Raw genomic sequence first — 18,213 nt, 5'->3', positions numbered from 1 at the left:
TTTTAAAGACTATTTCAGGAACAAGAATCCGGTTTTGCACAAACCCCCATTTAACATACCCTTCAAGAGCAACTCGGATCAAGTTTTCATCCAAAATTTTCAGACAAAATGGACATGCAGATTACAGAGATGAATAAACTAAAAATCTTAGAACCCCCTTCGGAAGTTGAACCAAGTTTCCTTTCAAAAATGTTCTTAATAAGGAAGTCGGATGGAGGTCTTCGTCCGATTTTCGACTTGCGAGCCCTGAATTGTTACGTGAATGTAAAAACATTCAAACTAATTTCTCACTCTGCGATTCCAGAGTTTTTGCAACCAAGAGATTGGATGATAAAAGTGGATATTTCTCAAGCATATTTCCATGTGCCAATAGCAGAGACCCATTGACGTTTCTTAAGATTAATGTACAAGGAAGAACTCCTTCAACTGACTTGTCTGCTATTTGGGCTTGCTTTGACTCCAAGAGTGTTTTCAGCACTAACTTGCTGGATCGCGGAGATCCTACGTAAAAGAGGTATGCGAGTGTTGGTTTATTTGGACGACTTCCTTTAAGTAAATCAGGACTCCTCCAAACTAGAAACACAGGTTGCAGAAACCGTTCGAATTCTAGAGGAACTTGGCTGGGAGATAAATTTAAAAAAATCAGTCCTTATTCCAAGTCGAGAATTGGAGCACCTTGTAATTACGTGGAACACTTTCAAAAACATTATGTTAGTACCAGCCAAAAAAGTGAACAAGATTCGATTTTTAAATTTAAAGTGTTGCAAACTGCATCGGTTGCAGCAGATATTGTGCCCATTAAATTTCGCCAGTTTTGTAGTATCCGCATTTTATCTTCTGGGAAAATACAACGGAATAGCCGACAGGTTGTCAAGAGGTCGTCAAGCAACTGCGGAAGTTTTCAGAAAATGGGAAATTCCAGAGTTCCAAAGTTCTCGACAACTATGTATCGATAGATTGCAGAGATCAAGCCGCAGCATACATAAATGTTTTCAGCCGGATTTGGGATCATTGATTAGGTTGGATTTTCCCACCGCCCAACTTAATGTCGAGGGTTTTAGCACACTTGAACAGATTTCGGGGAAAGTACCTAATTGTGTCACCAGAATGGGACCAGACCTTCTGGATGTCCGACCTCAAAGCTCGAGCGCTGGAGCCCCCCTTTGTAATTAAAAACCTGCGGAAGGTGTTAATAGATGTAACAACTGGCCAACCTCCCTCGCAGGTAGACAATTTAACCCTGAAAGTATGGATAGTTGGGGCTGGGGAGGTCAGTTAGTAGATTGGTCTGCCGAAGAAAAGAATTTATTGAGTAAAGGATGGAGAGATTCTACACTTAAAACCTATTCCCCTGCTATCAAGAGATTTGCAAGATATTTGGCTAATATCTACCTAAAGGACAAGTTTGCTTCTAGTACTATCGTTGTGCACAAGTCTGCGATTGCAACATTTTGTGATCCAGCGTTAGTTGATAGTCTAACAAAAGACTTTCTTGTACGGCGTATTTAGAAGGATGGCAATATAATTTTACATCCCTCATTCGGATCCAAAACTGATTCAGCCAGACACAGGCAGTCTAGTTGGCAGTTAATTTGCCATGCAGCGGTTGCTTTATTGGGTTGGCTGGAGAACCAACCATTAAATGAAATTTTATCAAGAGGAAACTGGAGTGCTGAGAATACGTTCCGAAAGCATTACTGCAGAGAGATAACTTCAAGTTCTAACCTAAGCTCATCTTTTCTTTTTAAAAACTTTAATTTAAAATGTTAAGTTATGTTATATGATAGTCACGGAGACTTTTAAGTTATTAAAAATAAATGTCTTTATTTGTAATTAGTTAAATTATTAAAAAAAAAAAACATTCATCATAGCGTTGTGGGCAAACACCAGCAGATAACAGACAGGTCTTCAACAACGACACTGTGTGTTTTGGTAGGTAAATAATATGTCGGTTTTAAACTAAAATAAAACCGATATTTTTGCCGCAAAACACACAGCGTCGGAGCAAGTTCCTTGCTGGTGAAGACACTATGAGGAAATGGCCGCGATGACGCAGCAGGTAGTTTTACATCTACAGCAGCTCCGTCTATTCTTCATATATTACAACAGAAGTGGTAAGATTGGTAATAATTAAAGGCGAGTACACATCAGCTTCTTCAACAACGACACTGTGTGTTTTGCGGCAAATAATATCGGTTTTATTTTAGTGTAAAACCGACATATTTATATCCGGAACTCTCTTTTTACTTAATTGAAGCTTTTAATTAATCATGTTATTAACAACTACTAGAAATGGCTGTTGTTCTCTTGACAACGATGTGCATAACTTAAGCTCTTTTTTTAATTTTATCACAATATTATTTAATATAAGTTTGGCATAAATTTAGATAAGATAAATCAAGTTTACCATACATGTACATATATTTCAAATAGAGATATGAACAGTTCTAGGTCTATGTAAGGTCAATAACTTTTTAGCGACAGTTGATTTTCCCGTTATTTTAGAGCTTGCGATATGAATAGTTTTTTTTTTGGCAAATACTTCATAAGAATTTTGAATTATCAATCAATGAAATTGTTAATAAGATTGATTTAAATGGTGTAGCTAAATGATTTAGGAGATTAGGTTAGGTTGAAGTGGTTGCTTGATAGAAAAAGTCAACTAACTTAGACCAGTAGCTAATTTGTTGTATACCACATATACGAGTATTTAAGGATCTACCCTACTCGTTAAACCAATCGGAGATAATATTAAAGCGCTTGAGACAGTACACAGTTCCCATTATAAAACAAATATTTTAAGTGAAGTCTTCGCCATAGTGAACATGAACATAGAAGGTAAGAAATTTTCGCCTGAGAAAATGCGTATATCGGTAGTCACTATTACGTTTTATTTTAACCATAAGAGCTCTGCCTGGATCAAGCTTAGCTGATTGGCCTACACCGACTCAACACTCGTCGGTTCTAGATCCTTCTGTATATCGATTTGTCTTCTGGAAAAATAGGAAGTTTTTGTTGAATTGTGGATTTGATAAGTCTGATAAGTTCTATAGCCATTGTGTATTACAGGTTTGTAGTGTTCATTTATTGGTAATAGTTTTTTTTTATAATAAGCACACACTCAATTGGATGTTACTACCGTTATTATGGAGAGGCACAGTTTAAGCACAAGGAAGAGGAGAGAGGGTTTAAAAGGAGATGTCGGTGCACATTGGTTTTGAATTCTTAAATATTGCAATGACTAGGAAAGACAGAGTGTGGTAAGGCATTCCACATTCGCGTAGTACGGCTTAAGAACGAATTTCTGTATTTGACAGTACCGCCGAAGTTGGGCTCGAGGGTATACTGATGAGCATTCCTAAAAGCGCGAGTATTACGGTTGAATTGTTTAAGACTGGCTACTTCACTAGAGCATAAACCGTTAAAATAACGGTAAAAAGGGTCAGACAAGAGACCTTACGACGATGTTCAAGCGAAGTAAATAAACTTATGATGATATTATCATCTACCAATTTAAATGCCTTACGTTCAATACTATCCAAGAGGTTTAAGTAAGTTGCAGGAGCATCAGCCCAGAGATGGGGGTTATACTCATGCTTTGGACGTATGTAAGTCTTATAGATAACAGCCAGATCAGGAGGGGTGAAATATGTCTTGCATAGCCTAACGAAACCCAAACACCTTGCGGCATTTTTGGCGACATCGCGTATGTGATCATTCCATAAGAGGTGGTTGGTGACACACATACCGAGAATATCGAAGTGTTCAGTCTCATTGATGCAAGTGCCATCCAAGGATAATGGGAAAGGGGGTGTATCTCGCTTTAACGCATTGCGTTTTCGAAGCATTAAATTCCACACGATTTTGTATTCCCCATTGTGTAGGTCAGAATTTAATGAGCTAATCGTATTTTGCCGTTGCAGTTCCACATCCGAAGAGGAGGGTTGTGAGTCAGAAAACGAATATGAAAAGCTTAGAGTATCGTCAGCGAAACAATGTGTTGGATTAGATGTTGCAGCCAGGAAATCAATAATAAAAATGAGAAAGAGTGGTGGAGATAGAACAGAGCCCTGACGCACACCAGCATTAATTTTATGTTTTTCAGACTCGAATCCATCCAATACTACTTGTATTGAACGATCCGAAAGGTAATTACTAATTGAATGAAGCAGGGATTCATGAAAACCGAAAGCATGGATTTTTTTAAGACAGCCTGATGCCAAACACTATCAAATGCTTTTGAAATATCAAGATGTAAAGATTTGCTTCACTATTCGGTGAGATGAACTATGAGATCACCAGTAGACCTATTGCTTCGAAAGCCGTACAAGCGGTCGAAGCTTTTGATCTTCAAGATATTTCTTGAGCTGATAATTAATCAACGTTTCCATGACCTTGGAAAGAAGGGACGTAAGTGCAATCGGTCGGTAATTAGAGGGTGAGGAAAATTCGCCTTTTTTGGAGATGGGCTGGACAAATGCAGTTTTCCATCCTCACGGAACGAGAAGAGTAGGACAGATGAAAAAGCTTACGCAGTTGTTTTGCCAGCGTTGAAGAACACCTCTTCAAAACAAAAGCGGGGATACTATCCGGACCAGCGGATTTATGTGGGTTAGATCTCTAAGGACCCTTGCCACAGTGCGAGTTCGAAAAAAGATTGGTCCCATAGAATCACTAACTCGCTCAAGTACAGCCGGAGTCATTACAGAGGTGTGTCAATCGTTCATTTTAAAAGATTCAATCGTTCATATGTCGTTCAGTTCAATGATTCGTTCTTTTCAATCGTTCATTTTTTCAATCGTTTTGGTATCTGTTTCATTTGGATGCGAATAAAATGGGCAAATTTCATTCTATTCCAATCGTTCACTTTTTCAATCATTTAGGTTTCTGTTTCATTTTGGTTTATGGATGGAAAATAAGCGAGTGGAACCATATGGAACTTTTTGCAGTAGAGTAGGTAAGGTTAAGGTACTTCATTTTCATTCAGTTTCGGTCTTTAAAACGATTAGTATTGAAATAATTATGGTTGTTTCAAAGCTATGTTTAATTCCCATTTTATATCATTTCATTTGAATGAGAATAAGTTGGATGAACGAAACATATTTCTTTTCCTTTAAAACGAAAGACAGCATGATGAAACGATTGACATTGAGAACGATTGATTTGGTTTACTATGATTGCAATCATTCAATCTTTTTGATGAACGGGTCATAAAGACCGAATCAATCACGATTGACACAGGTCTAGAGTCATAACACTCACTGGCAGCGTAGAATTGGCGGCGAATTGCCTAGCAAAGAGATGAGCTTTCTCTAAAGAGCTAACAAAGGAGTGTCATTGACAACAAGCGTAGGAACCGATGTAGAGGAAGAATTCCTCATGTTTTTTTAAAAATGACCAAAAATGTGTACTGCCTTTGGGACATTGCAGTATTTTTTGCCGTAATTTTTGGTCATGTACAAATTTGGTCCGTCGAATATGGGCGTTGCAGGCCTTTCTGGCTTATTTGAACTTTTTCCGGCTTTCCTCAGTACGGTTGGCTTTATGGCAACGAAAAATTACCCTAATAACCTCTTTACAACTCGCATCAAACAATGCGTTTTCCTTGGGTCTGATACTTTTAACCCTGTTCGGTATAAAAGTTCTCATTCATTTTTTGCCGGAGAATAGTACTACAGTGGATTTATTGACTCTCTTTTGAAATTTGGGTGGTTTGGTAGCTTTGTCTAAAAATGTAAACGGTATATAGTTAACGAAAGAAGGTTCTATGCGTGAAATTTTATATTAAATAACATAAGAGTGTAAGTTTTATTTTATGTGAATTAAAATCAAGTTTAACCGATCTGTTCTAATCAATTTTCGAGTTAAAGAGATTTCCGCGTTCTTTTCTTAGAGGATCTAGCCGGTGTGGTTTCTGTTTAACTCTTTTTTGTGTTGGAGGAATGCAGTCTCCAGTGATATATTAAGGTTTCGATCTACCCTGTTCGAGTAAGTCTGCTTAAAAATATCAAGCAATTAGAGCGTTTTACATCAATATTAAAGAGAAACTTATTGAGGGGTGCTGTTGATGGTTACACAAGAAGTTATTTGAATTTGTGCTTGCAAGATTGCAAGTTTGATGGCTTTCTTTTTTTAGGAGATACAAGTTTTTTAGTTGAGTATGGTAAAACATTTTATTTTTCTAGACGGTGAGTGAGACAGGAAGATAAGTCATTAGCCGTAAGAGCTTCTGGCTGAGTAATGGTGCACATAGTTATGCCAATCTGGGATTCATTTTTTTCTCTCTGAGAGACTGTCAGTGCACACTACCAAGTTTTTATGAGATGTAATTTCGTATAAAACAAGCCGAAAGACTTGGTAGGGTAGTGCTTACTTTAATGTATATTAATTAACACATTTTTGTATATAGTAGTTATAGATAGAATTTCCGTGAGACTCAGAGCCAACAATGGTAAATATTAAACAACTATGCCATCTTAATAAAATATGGGCGATAATTGAATGCCGTAAGAGAGTTTATAGACAAATAAATCAAGATATTTAATAGAAGCTTGACTATCGGACAAATCCGTATAAAAGATATAAGGCTCATTTAACTGACAAAAGTTACGCCTGAAATACGTAGCAATAACAAGAGAGGCATAAAACGCTTCTAAAAAAAGGAAGGGTATAAAAGTACTGTGTACATTTGAATATTCCCCTTTATCATAAAAAATAAGCTATAGTTGCTTTCCTTGATATCGGCGGTGCCTTTAAGAATCGATTTCAAAGTATCAGCTTTGAGCATAGGTGGTTCGCTTGATGAATTGATAAGAAGATGCTTACTATCAGAATAACCAAATTAAAACTGAAGATCTTTTAGTAGAAGTACACTATCGCCGTAAGACGTCGCGTCGTTCTATCCCTTGATATCTGAAACATGATAGTCAATGGACTTTTAACCAATCTGGACAAGAGTGAGGGTCTTTACAGATGAAATTGAATTAGCGATTTTGGAGAAGCTGGAGAAGCATCCTAACTCCTCAAAAGTACCCCTACAAAGAGCGTTTTACATTCGATATCAACCCACACGAAACTGATCTTATCTATTTCTCTAGGAAATATACCTAGTCAAGCCATAAGTTCTGTTTCAAGAGTAAAACACCATAATACAAGAACTTTATAATATTTTGCATTCTTTGCTGTTTCATTTACTTGACCATAATGTAAATTTAATTAAAAAAGAAGATAAAAGCCTCAGTTGCCTTCTATACCTGCTTACCAATTTTTAGTAGAAGATGGGGTCCAAGCCCTAAAACCTTTCTGTGGATGCCATTGTAAGGCCAATACTAACATACGCATTTTAAGCATGTGGCAAGCTCTTGAAAGGGTTACCAATCTTAAAAATATGACACAAATTCGAAGAATTGAATGTATAGTTAGTACAATTACTACACCAACTTCAGCTCTAGAGACATTACTCTCGCTAGCTCCATTCGATTGATACCATAGAGGAACTGGCAGCCAAAAGCGCATTATGTCTAACACAGGGCTTCTTTTGATCACCGGAACATGAAGAACACTATAAACATAGACATTGGCACTCAGACAAACTAGTTAAAGCCGTACATAGATTTTAACCCAGTAGCACTAACTCACGAAATTCGATGGACTGGATGGACAACAGGGTAAAAAAATAAATCAATTATCTGTCTTTACGGATGGTGCCAAAACGGGTGAGGGCTTAGGGTCTGGCATCTTTTCATGTAATCCTCCCCAAAGAAAATCAATTAAGCTTCCAAATCACTGCAGTATCTTTCAAGCAAAGGTACTGACGGTTTCTGAAGCTACTAAGCATCTTTTTTCCCACAGTTTGAAAGTAAATGCAAAGATATATATATTTATTTTTTTAGTTTAATCTACAAGCTACAGGCTCAACAGATGCAAAAAAAAATAAATGCATAGGTGTTTACAAAAATAAATAATTTACAATTCTTGATTAATTTCTTAAAAATAGAAATAATCAGTTTTGAATTTGTTTCTAGGCCATGCTATGTCAATATGACTAATTACTTCGTTGAACTCCCTAATTGACCTTGAAACTGGTTCATTCATTCCAAAATTTGTCCTATGCTTAGGTTGAAAAACAACGTATCTTTTTCTCAATGGTCTAATCGGGGTATAAATACAAGTTAACGATGGAAGGTTAGGACACTTTATATGGTAACATAAAATATCTCGCACAAATATTATATTATGAATAGTTCTTCGAGATTTGAGAGATTTCAGACATAGAAGATTACGTCGAGCTTGATAACCTGGACAAAAATTCCAGTGCATTTTACAAAACACATATTTTGTGAAACACATATTTTATGACATCAGCCTACGCATTTTTGAAAATGCTGATATACCAGGGAGTTTATTGAAATCAATTGTCCCGAAAAACTATAGAGGAATATCTTTTTTAAATACTTCAACCAAGATTATTAGTGCAGTGCTTTTTAACAGATTTATTCAATGGGTAGATAAGGAGAAAATCATTCATGAATTTTAAGCGGGCTTCAGGAAGAACTATTCCACAATCAACCAAATATTTACGCTAACTAACATCGTTGAAATCTACAAGAGGAACCACAAAAAGCTTTACGCATTTTTTATAGATTTTCGAGCAGCATTCCACTTTGTTTCTAGAGAGGCGCTTTTCTATAAGCTATATGGATATGAAATATCGACATAAGTAATAAACGTTTTGCGTGCAATGTATACAAATAATATAGCTTCCGTTTGGGATGGAAACTTCTTGTCCGAAGGTTTTGAGACTACAATGGGTGTGAAGCAAGGCTGTATATTGAGCACATCACTCTTTATACTATATATAAACGATAGTAAACTTAAATACAATCTTGAACAACAAACATCTTTTAAACTGCTATACAACTGATAAAATAAGCACTATTTTTAAAATGAGAGGAGAATTAGTTAATTACATTTCACACCGACCAGAACTACCTATATTATGCAACATACGTAATATGAAAGTAAGGGAAGACGTTTTACACTTTCTAGCAATATGTCCAATTTTAAAGCTAATTCGAAAACAATTTTTCGGTTCATATGTTCTGAATGACGTTGCTGCCATCGATATATCAAACGGAGAACAAGGCTGGGACATATTGTACAACTACACTGTAAGCGCACTTCACTACAGAAAACGCATAATCGAGGGTGACTTCTAATCTATCCGTATAAATTAAATTAATATAAATATAAATCATAGACTTAACATTTTATTTAAATCAATGCCAATCTGTTAGACAGCCTTGGGCCAAACCAAAATAGCCTTAGAAAACTAAAATTGCTTGTAACTTTTATAATGAAATAAAGTCAATATTACTACTACTCAGAAGGATAAATATTTAAATTAGACGAGTTTGGCAACCCTTCATAGTGACAAAAGGTGTTAAGTTTTTCTAAAAAGTATATGCAAAAAACGACAAACAATTTGCTTTATTAATTTCCATTAAAAAAAAACCTAAGTGGCATTTAATTTGTTTTAACTAAGAACATAAAAAAAGACATAGCTAAAACTTTAACCTAAACGTCAATATAATCGATGAACAAAAACAAAACAAAAGCACACCAGCAAAGTCGAATATAAACAAAAAGAGTTCAAAGAGCGTAATCTTTCCAATCCTTAAAAAAGGAGACCTTAATCAGGCTGATAATTATAGAGGCATTTCATTTTTAAACTCAGTGTTAAAAATATTAGTGGGGGTTATGTCAAATCGGTTTAAGAATTGGACTTCACAAAACAGATGCTTAAGCGAATTCCAGGCAGGATTCCGTGAGAACTACTCGACCATAGATCAAATCTTCATTCTGAATACGACAGCGCAGACTTTTATTAGAGAAAAGAGAAAGCTCTATCCCTTTTTTGTGGACCTAAAAGCTGCTTTTGATATAAATTGTACAATATAGGTCTATCAAGAAAATTTGGCAACTTGATTCAAAATTGTATGAACAAACGACTTCTGCTGTTTGGGACGGTAACCAACTGTCCAATTTTTTTGAAACGGTTACAGGTGTGAAACAAGGATGCTTTTTATTAAAGTTTTGATGTATGCAGATGATTTGGTGCTCCTTGCGGACACACCAGAAATTTTTTCAGCGAATGATTAATCAGCTGAAAAAATACTGTGATGAATGGAGGCTGAATGTAAACATAAATAAATCCAAAACGATAGTGTTTAGAAAAGGAGGTGGGTGCTACGCTAGGAATGAGAAGTGGTTTTTTGATCGTCAGGAATTAGAAACAGTAAAGTCATATAAATACTTGGCAATAAATATCTGCTGCAACATGAACATGGAACAACACTTTCAGGAGAAGCTATCTTCATCTAAATCAGCTATCGCATGGAAAAACTGTCTGGAAGATAAACACTTATCGATGAGAATCAAATACCAATTATTCCAAGCAGTTTTCAAATCAATAATGATATATGGAGCTCAAATGCGAGGATACAAATCATACGATACAGTAGAAAAACTGCCCCGATTTTTCTTAAAGCGAATTTTCAAGCTTCCACAATCCTCACCAAACTATATGCTATTTGTTGAAACAGGAATCTCACCACTATTCATAGAAACATTGTGACTTCATTTCAACTTTATTGCGAAAACTATGGTACTGGACGGAGAAAGGTTAACCAAACGAATAGCAAGTTACGTGATAGAGAAGAGAATATTGTTTTATGAACATTGGAAAGCACCCGCAGAGTTCGCTGGTCTCACTTTAAGGATTACTATGTATAATATCCATCAATGGAAGGAAGAGTTCGAAAATTTAATTAAAGCGGTGAATGAAAAAATTCGAGCGGAAAGCATTGAAAAAGCACTAACTTCAACCCATCGCAAAATATATGCCAGCTTAAACCATAATCTTTGCGAAAACAACTATTTTAATGAAAAATATTCAACTGAAACAATATCTACTGTTTTTAAAGCCAGAGGAGAAATTATGGACCTAACTTTATACCCTACAGAAAAGATTTGCAAACTTACTGCATTTTTTGTAATATGCCTGAAAGGGAAAACATTTATTACTTCCTGGGAAGATGTCCTGTCTTAAAGGAGTTCAGCATTCATTTTTTTGGGAAACTAGAACTGGAGGAACCAGAAATGAAAATGATTTTAAATGGCGCTGACTGGGAAAAATTGCACAACTATTGTCAACAAACATCGAAATATAGAAGAGATATAATTGAAGAAAAATGTTTAACATACCTTTTACAATATTTTATTATGTACATTTTGTTAAACTCGGGCAGACGTCTTTTATAGTCATGTCTTTAAATTAAAGAATAATACTATTTGTAAACTTAAATTTGAAAAATAAACTATAAATCTATTTATCTAAATTAGGCGAAAGGTATTGAATAATTGAATCGGTTTAAGTTAATGGATCGAACTTTGACAGGTGAAACTATTTTATATTCGTGTAAACTAGAAATTCACCATTCTGGATATCGACAGCCAAGAAGCAATCAAGGCCACATCTGCCACTGTCAAAAAGTCAAGACTGATACAGCAATGCCATAAGGAGCTTCGTTCAACACATTACCCACTGTTGGGTGCCAGGACCCTGTGACATTGACGGTAGTGAAATGGTAGACATTTTGGCCAAAAACGGATCAATGCTTAGTCTAATCCAGATGGTATCGATGATATACAAACCAATAATCAAATCCACAAAAGTTTTAATTGATTAACTTAAAGCAGGTGGGCAGCTCTTAAAACCTGCAGAGTTTCTAGAAATATATGGCCAAAGAATTCCAAAGGTAAAACTGAATTATTTTGCTGAGGTAGGCCTCAGCTATAATTAGTAATAGGTATCCTAACTGGTCATAAATAATTGACCAACCACATGAACAGAATGGGTACCTGATTTATGTATTGGATGTGAGGACGAGGAGACGGAGGAAGATGTCTTCCACTTTCTATGCGAATGTCTAAGCCTATCCAAAAGAACCACAATATTACTTTTTCGACGACTTATGCTATGTCTCATTCTTGCAACTTAGAGACATTCTTAAATTTTCCCCGAAATCAGGAGGGTTTAGGGAGGCACCTAAGCCTGACTGGGTAAATTCCAATTACATTAATGTTTAAGAAATATCTAGTTGAATAAAATACAAGTCCACAATAAAACAGATTTGTTTTGCGTTCTGAAATTCTTACTAAAAATGTAAATAATGTATTACTTACCCCCAAATCTGGTTCACTGTAGGTAGCTTCTAGAATTGTAGATTTTGGCGCTGCCGATGCTTCATAACTGTCTGCCTTGTGAATATTTTGCAAGCTACCCCATGTTTCGAAATTGTCTGTGTTTTGCCCGCAGTCGTTTCGGTCGTCAGATACCAAATTCTCCACGCTCGCCGAATTTCCTTTGGATTCTATCATGCCATATACTTTGGGACTCAATTTGTTTATATGGAATGAACGTGCGTCCTTAAGAAAACAACAACCGTCTTCGTAAGGTATTCCTGATCTTGTTTGTTTTGATTTCTTTTGTTTGGGTCCTGTCGGAAGTGGGGGAATGAATACATGATCCTTAATTGGTGAACGTCCCGAAACATTATCGTATCCATGATGAGTGCTGGAATGTATTGATATATCATCCATGGACATTTGAAGGGACCTGCGGTTGGGTTGTCGATCCACGAGTGAAAGTACATCGTCGCAGGATCTCGTTGCCACCAGGCTTGAAATAGGGCTTTTGATAAGATTTAAGCTAGCCAGTAAATTTGGGCCTGCATAGGGCTGAGGAGGAGCTGTTTTTGAAAGTGGAGGCGTGACCGTAGCCTTAGGGTCCGGCATCGCACGAACAGTGAGTCGGGTGTCCACCGGAGGGTTACTTGGTTCGATGTTGTTGAATATTCCTGCTGGTCGGGCACAAGCACCGACATTTCCCACACGGTTTGCTATCACCTGGATTCCGGGGAAATCCACGACTAAAATCCGATCGGAGATGTTGGTGCAATCATTATGAAATCCAATGCCTGAGTCTGAATTTGAGGATGTCGTGGTAACTTCACTATGATTGCTCGGTTGTGGTGAGTGCGCTTGTACGTCCTGAGGCTGCCGATTGAAATCTCCATTGCGACCTGGATTCCTAGCAGCTGGAGGAAGGATTCTCATTGTATACATGCTTCTTATAAGATTCACCACATATTCTGAGTTGTTTGGAAATTCAAGACAAAGATTTGAGATGGGATCTTTGGTGCAGCTGATACGGAATTCCGCCGCTCGCTGCTCGTGGACGTGGTGTTCACAAATTTTTGTGTCCACAACAAATACATGACAGCTATTCGAGATGGATACGTCTCTCTGAGCTCCATTTTGCTCCTGATCATCATCATCTCCATTCGAAGAGTAGATTGCACTTGTAACTAAACCAAAGAAACGGTTTTCGCTTTCAGAAGAAGAGCTAACGTAGTTAAGTCGAGACGAAGGATATGTGGCCAATACTATGGCATTGGAACTCTGCAGAGTTAAACAGTTCGGCAAAATAGTCATAAGAACAGTTGTGGGATTGCGCTTCTCTTGACGTAATTTTCTGATGCAACTCCGTACAGTTTGGAGTTTGGAACTGATCGCAATTTGTTTGGGCATTTCAATAGTACCCAAGTATCCGACAATAGCTCGGTATTCTAAGGATACTCCATTTGCATTTTCTTGCTCTAAATTAACTCTAACCATGGCACTTACATTTGAAATGTCTTTTGATGTACTCGCATTAGGCGAGTGTATGATTTTGTGTGAAGCAGATGATGATAACGATGGTGGCAATGATATGTCTTCGATTACAGGACGCAAGGCCTGTTCCCTGCACCCACCACTACTTCCTGCTGCGACTCCTTCGCCGCAATGCTTCTGTGGGGATGTTCTTAGGCGGTTCATCTTCAACTTGTGATGAAGATAACTGGGTTTTCCACGATTTATGTAGTGAATAGCATTCTCTTCATCGGAACTATCCGAAAAGTAGTTTTCTGCAATTTGCATTTTAATGCTGCCGAAGGAATTCCCAATCAACTGGACGACGGTTTCATGAGGCAACTTTGATACGTTGAGATTATTTACGGATATAAGAAAGTCTCCAGCACGTAGACCAGCCTGATCTGCTGGAGAATTGGCCACAATACACGAAAGAATACACGGCTGTTGACCAGAGATGGTGAAACCAAAACCATTGAAGCCACGGCTGACCTCGACGGTTCTTGTACCATAGTTGGGGCGTTTCTTTCGCCGCCGATGTTGGTGGTGGTGATGATGCATTATACGCAGCTAGTAAAAGAAACTGGTGCACGAAAAATTTAAAATTATTTAAAAACTAAATTTTCTTCACATTTAGTTCAGAAAATGTTTTCCTCCAAACATTTTTTCACTGATGGCTTTAGCATCATTGTTTTTGCTTTCCTTAACTACTTAAACAATTGTGTTTAAATGAAAATGTTGTAAGGATAAATAAACATTTATTAAATATTTTGATTTAACTAAAAAAGGAAAGTTGAATTTAAATGCACAACTTAACAAATAAAGAAGAAAATATAAAATAAATACTTCACTTTTTAACTGTGGAATGTGTCAAGCCAACATGACAGCAAAAATCAAAAAACTTGATTTTGTTTGACAGTTGGAAGGGAAGGGCACGAAAAAAGAAGCCATTTAAGGGTGCGTTCGAGATGGAATTTGTTTTCCATTGGAAGTTCGAAAGTAAAGAGACTTAAGCCATTGATAGACTTCGACTTTTTTATTATGGATATTTTTTTGAAAGTGTAAAAATGATGTGGAGAAAAACAATTAAATATCTTAATATATTTAAATGTGAATGTTTGTTTGTATGTCATCGATGAACTCAAAAACTACTTATTATGAAAATTAGTATATACACGTATGTTTCCATACGTGTATATACTAATACACCATTGACGACCTGTGGCGACCATTGACGTTTTTTTTTCAAATTTCCAGTCTTTGACAGATGGCGCAGCGATCGTAGAAAAGAAAGATACAAAAAAGAACCGAAGTAACGTTCTAGAAGCAGCTGCACCTTGAGATACTTTTTTACTCTTGTTTCTGATCTCGTCTAGACTGCCTCGTGCAACGCTGCTTTAACCAAAACTAATTTCATTGTATTTTAAGAGAAATAAATTATAAGTTTTAAAGTAAACCTTGTGTCTGGAATTTATTTAGTACAAACGCTAAACAACTTCTGCCCGTTCAACCGATTGCCATGGAAATCTGTTTGATGATGTATTTTGAATGGGTAAGATGAATATGATATTCGTATTAATGGAAGTTACCAACAGATGGCTTTTTCAAGTGCAATATTGATTAAAATATCTATACGATATATAAGCTCGACAAATATATTTTCGGTACGATAATTAAAATAATAGTCTAAATATTCTTTTCTTTCGTACACTGCAAGATTTGAGAGGAAAGAGACGGTTTTTCGATGGCGAACTCATTTTATTGTCTAGTGATTTTTGACAATCACTGCCCATTACATTACATGCATGTCTTAAATCATTAGTTCTATGGCTTCATTTACAGAAATTGTCTTCGAAAACTAATATGAGTGTACAACTTCAACAAGATGCATTGGCTAAATATTTTGCAAAACAATTAATGGATATTGGAAATGGGCGATTGGAAATTGATGAATGTACACATTGTCCTGCTAACAAACTTCTGTAAGATCAGAGAAAAAATCGACGAATTGGTGCAAAAATTTTTCCCAAACATTTCACTACACAGAACATCAGTGGGTCAGTACGCCAAATCATTGATGCCAATACCATCAACTCCACCGTTTAATATGGCTTATCTAGTGAAACGACAACACATAAGTCCATCGATACTGTGGAGAATCAAGACAAGGTTGTCAATTATCCAACTAAACTCTCAAATTCGATTGATTTGCGGAAACATATATCCACCACGACTTTGCAAGTCTCTTAGTCAAAAATATGAGGAACAATGTTATCGAGGCAACAATTTTGGCTGAAAAATTTAAAGGTGAAGACGTATTGTTACCGAAGCGTTACGGTTCACCTCCACCGGTTTATCTCTGCCAGTTTACCACCGCCAGTTTACGTCTGCCAGTTTACCTCCGCCGGTTTAGCTCTACCAGTCTATCTTTGGACAGTTTACCACCGGCGCCGGTTTTCCTCCGGATGGTTTACCTCCAAAGCAGGTAAGGTAGTTTATTAATTTTTATTTATTATACCTTCTAATTAAAAACTTTTGTCACTTAGTTTCGTGTTGTTTTTAATTTTCTTTCATTCTTTATGAAATGAATTATGACGCAATTTTTCAAAACAAAATATACAATGATATTTAAGTAAGTTTTTGTATTTTTTTGTTTTGTTTGAATATTTAACAGAATTCAATAATTTTCAGTACAAAAAAAAATCCAAGATTTCAATTTTACAAAACAAAACAATTCGTTTGGGATTTTAAGAGTAAGTTTTTGTAAATTGTTTCGATATTTAATATAATTTGATATTTTTCAAAGCAAAGACCTTTATAATGAAGTAATTCAAGTCCATTTCAAGGAATAAACCATAAATTAAGTCAAATTGCAGGTGTAACAATTATTTATTTTTTGTATAGTCTGCGTTTTCATTTAGATGATGCTAATTACAAATGTAGCATAATGCAGGAAGCAACTTCCTTCAAGGAATTTGGGAGGCAAAGCTTTGCTCAAAATAAGGCCGCTGTTTACAAGTACAGTGGCTCCCATGACTAATCGGACATAGAAAATAAAAATGAAATTTACCTCAGATTTATTAAAAAGAAACCCTTAAGTGTCATTTTAATTAATAAAATCTTATTTTAAATAACAAAAATAAAAATAAAAAAATAAAAAAAAAAACTAAAAAAAGCCAACTATTCTGACTCTCACATATAATCGGACACTTGTTATTGATGCACTGTAGAGTGCTCAGTAACGGTACTTTTCCCGTCAAATTGTGATAGGCTTAAGTATTCCTCTTTCACTACTCATTTTCATTTGTTTCTTGAAAAGTTTTTGTTCCAAAATTTAAAAATGGCTCCCAAAGGCAAACAAACATCGGTTGAATTACGAAAATTGGTTATTTCGCATAGTCAGGATGGAAAATCAGTTCGCGAAATTGCCAAAATTGTCCAACGGAGCCATTCAACCGTTCAGGATATAATTTCAAGGTACAGAAATGAAAATAGGATCCTTAATATAAGCAGGATAGGACAGGGGAAAAAGTTGACTGCATACGAAGAAAAGCAACTTGTTCGGGAAGTCAAGGAAAATCCTTTCTTATCCTCGGAATCTCTGAAGGTTTTTTTGAAGGAGACCAGGAATAAGGAAGTGAGCAATGAAACAATCCGAAGAGTTTTTCGAAAACAAGATTTAAACGGCCGCGTGGCTCGAAACAAAGCCATTCATAAGCGAACAAAATAGAAAGGAAAGGTTAACATTTGCTAGGGAACACTTAACTAAGGATTCTTCGTTCTGGAATAAGGTAAAATGTGTTAAATTTGTATTGTTTGAGTGCGGTTAGACATTATAACATCATGAAATAGGTTTTGTTCACGGATGAGAGTAAATTTAACTTGAAGGGATCAGATGGACGAAAGTTTGTGTGGAGAAAAGCAAACGAAGAATTTTCCCATAAACATACACGGGCAACTGTGAAACATGGGGGTGGGTCTGTCATGGTATGGGGATGCATGTCGAGTTCTGGTGTTGGGAACTTGCACTTTGTGGAAGGTAAAATGGACCAAAAGGGTTATATTAACATTTTAAAGAAGAATTTGGTGCCAAGTGTCAACAAGCTGGGAATAAATGACAATTTTATCTTTTATCAAGACAACGACCCCAAGCACACGTCTTATACAGCAAGGTCGTGGTTGCTGTATAATTGTCCCAAAGTGCTAAAAACACCTGCACAGTCCCCCGACCTTAATGCAATTGAGCATATTTGGGACGAACTGGGACGTCGCATTGCACAAAAAAGTTACAGAAACATTCATGAGCTTTAGACTGGTCTCCAAGAAGAATGGGAAAAAATATCAGCAGAAATTTGTAGAAAACTGGTGTCTTCAATGCCTCGACGCCTTGAGGAAGTAATAAAGTCAAGAGGATACGCCACAAAATATTAAATGCAATGTGTCCGATTATATGTGAGA

At 36.3% G+C, this 18,213-nt stretch overlaps 2 protein-coding genes across 3 annotated transcripts in view; one reads left to right on the top strand and one right to left on the bottom strand.

Moving 5' to 3' along the window:
- LOC129943340 (regulator of G-protein signaling loco) overlaps positions 1-14,595 on the bottom strand; it is a 56,413-nt gene extending 41,818 nt beyond the window's left edge. The window contains exon 1 of one of the 2 annotated variants that reach the window (XM_056052700.1): positions 12,247-14,595. In XM_056052700.1, the coding sequence (XP_055908675.1) occupies positions 12,247-14,316 (2,070 nt within the window). In that variant the 5' untranslated portion in view covers positions 14,317-14,595. The remainder of the gene's footprint in view (positions 1-12,246) is intronic. The other variant, XM_056052699.1, reaches the window with a different exon arrangement.
- Positions 14,596-17,095: 2,500 nt separating this feature from the next.
- LOC129944755 (uncharacterized) lies at positions 17,096-17,485 on the top strand. Its single transcript, XM_056054423.1, has one exon. It carries the CDS (start codon positions 17,096-17,098, stop codon positions 17,483-17,485), a length of 390 nt encoding a protein of 129 aa, XP_055910398.1.
- The last annotated feature ends 728 nt before the right edge of the window (positions 17,486-18,213 follow it).

This window comes from Eupeodes corollae, chromosome 1, assembly GCF_945859685.1.
Source record: "Eupeodes corollae chromosome 1, idEupCoro1.1, whole genome shotgun sequence".
Classification (NCBI taxonomy): Eukaryota; Metazoa; Arthropoda; class Insecta; order Diptera; family Syrphidae; genus Eupeodes; species Eupeodes corollae.
Note: the sequence above shows the minus strand (reverse complement) of the source record. Positions and strands in the feature narration are given on the sequence as shown.